At 47.7% G+C, this 7,247-nt stretch overlaps 1 protein-coding gene and 1 long non-coding RNA gene across 2 annotated transcripts; both read right to left on the reverse strand.

The window, feature by feature from the left end:
* On the reverse strand, positions 4–1,139 carry LOC110388416 (keratin, type I cytoskeletal 24-like; the record flags this gene model as incomplete). Its single annotated transcript, XM_021377643.1, has 3 exons — positions 623–1,139; positions 289–445; positions 4–99 (listed from the first exon to the last, which is right to left on the reverse strand). Coding segments are annotated over exons 1-3 (279 nt in total), but the record flags the coding sequence as incomplete, so codon positions are not given.
* LOC110388715 lies at positions 4,404–6,332 on the reverse strand. The gene is made up of 3 exons (XR_002432960.1): positions 6,217–6,332; positions 5,968–6,059; positions 4,404–5,738 (listed from the first exon to the last, which is right to left on the reverse strand). It is a non-coding gene; the product is annotated as an uncharacterized LOC110388715 (long non-coding RNA).

Below are 7,247 nucleotides of genomic sequence, written 5' to 3' on the forward strand. Positions count from 1 at the left end.
TCTCAGGTCATTGAGAACCTTGGTGAGGTCTTCACCGGGAGCAGCATTGACCTCCACGCTCACATCGCCTCCAGTCTGAGACTGCAGCTGTCTTAGTTCCTGCAGAGTGTGAGGAGAGAAGGCAGGGGCACAGCTCAGTGCTGCTACTGGGCACAGGGGGTGAAGCAGTACTGAGGTATGAGAGATTGGCTGTCACGTGGCATAAGTCTGATTTTTGTTTATAATTTCAGGAACCCTAAAATAACAACAGACGGTATCTTGAACACGATGTTGATTACTGGATCTTACCTCCTCATGGTTTCTCTTCAGAGCAATCAGCTCATCTTTCAAGGACTCCAGCTCAGATTCCAGTGAAGACCTAACCAGAGTCAGGTCATCCAGCATATTTCTCAAGCCATTGATATCAGCCTCCACAGTTTGACGGATGACCAGTTCGTTCTCGTACCTTTACCACAGACAACAGAGACAAATGAGATGATGACAGTCAACAGCACACATCTTTCCCATGACAATATCCCAGTAAAACATGGAGGCTCAGTCACAGCACTTGGTGCAATGCCTTGCCTGTTGAATTCATGAACAGGATAGGACAGGCATGCATGGCTCACAGAGAGCTACTCACTTCATTCGGAAGTCATCGGCAGTCATCTTGCTGTTATCGATGTCCAGGAGCAACTTGTTGTTGTCCACAGTGGCAGAAATGATCTGCAGGAGAAGAGGTTGGAGAGGAATCAGTCAGTGCTCAAGATGCAGGAGAAGGAGAGAGGAACCAAACTCTGGTGGGGCTTTGCTGCAGACCTCAGAGCGGTTTCCTGCTGTATTTCAGGGACTGTGTGAGTGGATTGTGCTCCAAATTTGCTGTACAAGGAAAGTCAGGCTATGACAAAGTATCCTTCAAAATCCCTTCTATGCTGCTATTTGTCAAGTTGGAGTTCTCTGTGACTCCTAGGGACTATGTTTATCCCTTTTACTGCAATGTGCTCCTTCCTAATCTGTTTACTGCAATTTCTTGGTAATGAAATAAGATAGCTGTAAGGGAAGGCCTTGTTTCTTCCAGCTGATTTGTGTAGGAGTGTGCAAAACCAAAGGCAGTGCAGGTCTTGCAGTGCAGGTGTTTGGCTTTGTGGGACGGGAGCAGCAGGGAANCTCGCCGGGTGGGTGTCACCTGCAGGCAGTGCCGCTTCCCATGGGGTTTGCCAGCCGCACTGCTCATGCCAAAAGTGATGTGCTAAGGGGAATTTCTTTTGGGACCTGGGCCGGCCCTCCCCATAGGTATTGTGTTTGCGGTGCTGATTCACACAAAGCACGCTCTATAATTTCAGGTGGGTGGCTGTGTGTTAGATTTTGTTTCAGATAGTATATTACTGGCTACTTAATGAGTGAAACTTATTTTAATAGTTCCTCTTTGATCCTTGTCATTTTTCGTCCTGAGCAGAGGTGGTGAAAGCGCCACTTTGTTACAGTTCTTTATTTTTAGAGTTGGAGAAATACGAATTCAGATCCCTCAATTTTGCCTTTAGAACTGCCAGCAACTGACATTTTTGGAAAGCAGATCTCTGAGGTTTCGATGCTGTCCTACAGAGGAGCTCGTCAAGGGTAGTGTCTTCAGAGAATTTGCTGGTCAGTCCCAGCAGAGGAGCAGGCAGGGTTCCTGCGTTCACCAAACCCAGTGTCATCTCCAGGAAATAATCCCATATCTTGCACAGAGCAGTGGACATGCAGGGAATTCATTCTTTAAAGCTGTGGTTTTTTTAAATCTTTTTTTTTTTTTTTTTTTTTTATGTTTGCTGGTTTCCAGACTATTCTTAACAGAAAGGGATGTGTAGAATTTACACCGTGTCACTAAGTGTCTTGGAAGAAGAGAGTAAATGGATGCAGCTGTTCACCTTAGTGAACAGAGGGCTGAAATGGTGTCAGCTTGCTCCTGTGAAAGGAGACACTGCTGCAGTTTAAATCAAAGTTCTGTTGTCCACAGGGAAGGATGCTGTCTGGCTTTGGGTGCTGGAACCCTGGGAAAGCGTTTTGTCCATGGACGCGTAATGGTTTGGAAGGTGCCTGTGCTGTGGGGGCTTTGATGGAAGAGGAGGCAGCTGTGAGACCTGGGTCTGTAGATGGGAGGCATTTATTCTTCACACAGTGGAGACTCAGCTGTGACCCTTTCGATCCCCGTTGCCTTCTGGCTGTGGTGCAGTGGCACAATCGCAGCATTTGTCAGAGAACGGGACGGGAGGAGCCCTTCTTTGGAAATGTGATTTTGCCATTAAACCACTTCTGGAGAATGTACATTTTAAGCCTGAGAGACAGGAGGCCTCCTAATGGGAGAGGGAAACTTTGATGGGAACTCGTCTCTCCCAGTTCTCCTTGCGGGTTCCTTCGCTGGTGGTTCTGCTTGCACGCAGCTTCGAGCTGTGGCTGGGCAGCGCTCTGTGTCTTAGCCAAACCCGTTCTGAACCCCGTGACATGGCTGCTACGTGCTGTAACCGACTGGGGAATCGTGGAAAGACACTTCCCCTCTTTCTTGATACCACTGCACACACCTCGTAGATATGCTGAAGATAATTTAATACTTTGATCTTCATAATTATAATTGTTCATTTATTAGTAGCTCTCTAATTATCTGCACGTCACAACCAGTTGCTTTGCATATCTGGGACTGAGTCATCATTATTAAAAAAGAAAAATGATTTTCTCACAGGGTGTGATTCCTTACTCATATTTTCCCCATTAGATTGTTGAAATGCTCTTTTATTCTTCCTTATGAGATGTTTATTGCTGATTGGCATTGATGCTAGAGGTGTTGATTTTATATCTGCTTCTCAGTATTGTTGCACCATAACATCTGGCCCAACAATTCCAAACATTTCCCAACGCTGTAATTTCATTCCATCAGAAGAGACCTTTTCTCTGTCTCACTATCCTTCCATTACCCCCCTTTTTTTTGAACAGCAGATCTAACTGTGGCCATGGCTGTAAGTGCATCACAAAGATTGGAATTCCAGTCCTTCTGTTCTGCAGCTCCTTGCCATGTCCCACCAGTTCATGTCCCGCGTGCCGTGGCACCGTGCTTTGGGCCCAGGCAGCCCGGGGGGCTGTGTAGGAGCAGGCATGCAGATCCTCAGCACCTCAATGGCCCCGCTGCTCGCGATGCTGTCGGCATTCAGAATCCCTGCAATGGCAGGAGGAGGTCGGCCCATTTCTGCAGTGGGGGACACGGGGGCTCCCCAGCTCCGTGAGGAGGCGGTGAGAGCACAGAAATCGCTTCTTCCCCTGGGGGGCTTTTTGCTCACAACCAGAAAAGTTTATCTGAAGTAACAGTGTTTTGGAAACTCTCTAATTGCTGTTTACTCACTGGTGAAATTGGACTCAGAGTCACAAACAGATGCTCTGAATTGGCAAAAGAATCAAGATATTCAGTGGTTTTCACAGAAACCGTGGTGCCGTCACTGGGTGCGTGTCCTTGGTGTGACAGGAGGGCAGGACAGCCTTGCAAGCATCTCCTGGCAGTTAAGCGTCCTGCCCTCGTCTCGGTCCAAAGGGTGCTTGTGTGATCCGCTCCAGCAGGAGCTCCAGCAGAGCGGCCCGAACATAAACCCCGCACTGCCAAAGCCCTTTCTGTTCCTGCAGATCTCTTCAGAACAACGTGCACCTCGTGCCGCTCTTCCTGAGGAGTTCTGGCTGTGGTGCAGTGCCGGGAGCAGCACTGGTAGGAGGCAGCTGGCAGGGCGTGCTGCTGGGCCGGGGAGCAGTGCCTAGCAATGGCTCTGCAGCGCGCAGTGCTCCGGGCACAGCCCTGGCGTGTTCTGTGCCTCTTCCCTGGGACGGCTCTTGCTCCATACCGCGGTGGAGGTCAGCGCCCAGTGAACCAGTGGCAACACGCAAAGGGTGGTTACGGGGAGGACTCAGCGCTGATCTAATTCTGCTGCAGTGACTGGCAGTTTTATAGGACGTCCACTCCTTTCAGCCTGAAGATTTTTCATAGCTTTGGTTTTCCAGATGTAACTGGAGGCTGCCATCTATTTCACAACATCCTCGCACTCATACAAACTGATCCAGGAGCAGGGAAACGCACGCTGCAGCTCTGTGCTCCTAGAGCACTGCGGCGTGGAAGGCTGTGGTTTTGGTCACTGCAATGCTTCTCTGTGCTTCTGGAGGTTTAGAGCTAAACAGAACGGCCCTTCAGTGCCTACACACACTAACTGGGGTTCGAGTCTCCACAGCCCTGCCTCAGAATTGTCTTTGTAGGATGTTTTTTTGGCTGTGTTAAGTGCAGCCGAGACCTGAATGAGCTCTGGCAGCCTTTGGAGAGGAAAATGATGTTTGCTTTTGCTCTGCATCAGTTTCTCTATTGTTAAAACCTTCAATGAGCTTTTTTTTCTTTGAAATAGGGCTTTTCTTCATACAAATCCCTAACGCTAGCCCTAAAAAAGCCAGTTCAGCAGCCCAGCTTTTCGAGGGGAACGAGGAGTATCTCCTCTTTGCAGATACTGTAAACTGCAATTATGTTACCGTGATGGCTGAGCCAAGCCACAAAGTTACCGAAAGAACACCTAAGCTAAATAACACTCTGCTAAGTTGCTTAGGATGCGAAAGCTTTTCGTTTCATTTCCCTATCAAAACAGTACCCCAGAGCAGGTTTGGTGGGAGGAGAAGGGGCAGGAGGCACCCGCAGCCAGCAGAAAGCTGTCTGCCCTTGGGAAGCTGGAGAGCAGATCTGGATTGAGCAGGGGATCGCTGTGTCCTTCAGGAAGCAAAGCATGCATAAAGCATCTGGCCTGATTTAGCACTGCCCTTTCACCTCCCGTTGCACTGCATACTTGTTGTCTTCTGAGAGAAACACAAAGTAAAGGAAATACCACCAGTGGGAAAACATGGCTCTGGTTCCTTGGAAGGCACAGTATCAACCGATTGATAATATGGACCAAAAAAGGGTGCTTGGCATTGTAATAGTATTTAAGTTGGAACTTCAGCTCTAAAATACAAGGATGTTTTTGCTGCATGAAACCAAATGAAACAGGCGTATCGCCTCGTTGCCTGCATTTCCAGGCAGAAGTTAGGAATCCATGATTTTCTGCATAGTCAAGGGTGTCGAAATGCTTAACGTCATGAAACCCACGTGTACCGGAGCAACCCGTACTGAGTCACACCTTCCCTGGGAACTATACCCATAATGAGCTGAGTAAAGCCGAAGGTGAATGGATTCGGATGTGTCAGAGCAGTGGCAATGAGCATGGTTGGTGCATTAACGCTTACTTCATCTTCAGAGATTACCCATCATTTTCCTCCTCCTTTCCTTCAGCTCAGTGATACCACCTGGGCACGGTGACCGTTTCCTTACAGCAGAATTGGCTGTTCTTAGCATATGTTACAGACTGCGCTGGGACAACCTGTATTTTGTTGGATGGCTTGATAATGTGTGTACAAAGTTTGTTAAATTAAATTCCTTAGACATTTTCATTTGCATCAAAGAAGTAAAGTTTTATTAATGGCAGTGTTATCAGAAGAATTTAAGCTTTTAAACAAAGAAACCAGTTGACAAAGACAAGTTGAGCAAGCCCAGCATTGCAGAAGGGAAGAAGGGCGATGAGGCCAGCGACGAGCACTCCTCCGCACCGCTGCGTCGCGTCGGCTGTGCTGCAGAAGCGTTGGGTTCTGTCTCTTGTTGTCCGTGGGTCATGCAGTGCGTCTTAGGTGGAGGATGCCAGCATCACTGCTATTGCTCTAGCACACTCTTGACTGTCCTGTGCGAAACCAGAGGAAATCATTGACTGAAGGGGAGATCTGATTTTTCCTGCTGAACTGAATTTTTTCACCTAACGTGGTGTGTTAGCAGGAGAACAGTGGGAGCAGCTCATATAGCTGCCAGCGGAGCAGTACTCTAAGCATGTTCTCAGGAGTGGTTTTTTTTTAATTATTCCAATTTTAGTAAGTTTTAATCTTTAAAGCTATTATGATGAAGTGTAATCTTACCCGTCACGTCACCAGACTGGGAATGAGAGAAGGAACTAGAAGAATATGACTGGGAGGATTTTCCACCGCCTTGGAAAGCTCCTTGGGAGGAACTGTGAGAAGAGAGTAATTCACCAATGGTCAGCAACAGCCACTGGATGCTCGGACAGAGAAGATGCTGCTGTAACAGCATGCACTAGAAGATTCTCTAAGAAATTACGTACTCAAAGATTTCTTTTTATTCCCTTGCTCTTAATATGGTATACATACACAAGGTCTTGCTGTCCCTCGTTGAGCAGGGCCCGGTACTGAGCGATCTCCTGCTCCAGGCGGGTCTTGATGCCCAGCAGCATCTTGTACTCCTGGTTCTGGGTCTCCATCTCGCANTCTCAGGTCATTGAGAACCTTGGTGAGGTCTTCACCGGGAGCAGCATTGACCTCCACGCTCACATCGCCTCCAGTCTGAGACTGCAGCTGTCTTAATTCCTGCAGAGAGTGAGGAGAGAAGGCAGGGGCACAGCTCAGTGCTGCTACTGGGCACAGGGGGTGAAGCAGTACTGAGATCCCAGGGTGATATTTTGAATGTGAAGAACTGCTTAGAGCTTTTAGGCAGAAATCTGAAGTGGATGTTGCTCTGATAATGATGCACTGATGCTGAGAGATCTTATGAAACAGTGCCATCTAATTCGCTGCTGGCTATCAGCAGCTAAAAGTCTGGGTTTTTTTCCTTTTCATCTTCAGTATATAATCTAATGTGGCTGTTTAACTTTTTTGTTATCACAGCCACAAAGACATGTATTTTCTCAGCTGTTGTGATTGCAGTTCAGTTCACACCAGTATGTGTAATGGCCAGTGCAAACCTATGCTACCCAAGATATTTTCCTAAGATATACAGTGTTTGGTCATTTTGGTATTGCGTAAGTAAGCTGGTCATACCTCCTCATGGTTTCTCTTAAGGGCATTCAGCTCCTCCTTCAGGGACTCGAGCTCAGCTTCCAGTGAGGAACGCGTGAGGGTCAGGTCATCCAGGAGGTTTCTCAGGCCATTAACATCAGCCTCCACGCTCTGACGGATGACCAGTTCGTTCTCAAACCTTTCACCGCAGAAAAGAGAAGCATTACCCGTGAACTTCATTACAACCTGTAGGCATGGTCATTCCACTTGGGAAAGCGCATCATCTCCCACATTAATGGATCTCATTAAATTCCATTAATTAATTCTCCATTAATTGATGGAGAAGACATGCACAGAGAGCTACTCACTTCATTCGGAAGTCATCGGCAGTCATCTTGCTGTTATCG

This window comes from Numida meleagris, chromosome 26 (genome assembly GCF_002078875.1).
Source record: "Numida meleagris isolate 19003 breed g44 Domestic line chromosome 26, NumMel1.0, whole genome shotgun sequence".
Lineage (NCBI taxonomy): Eukaryota > Metazoa > Chordata > Aves > Galliformes > Numididae > Numida > Numida meleagris.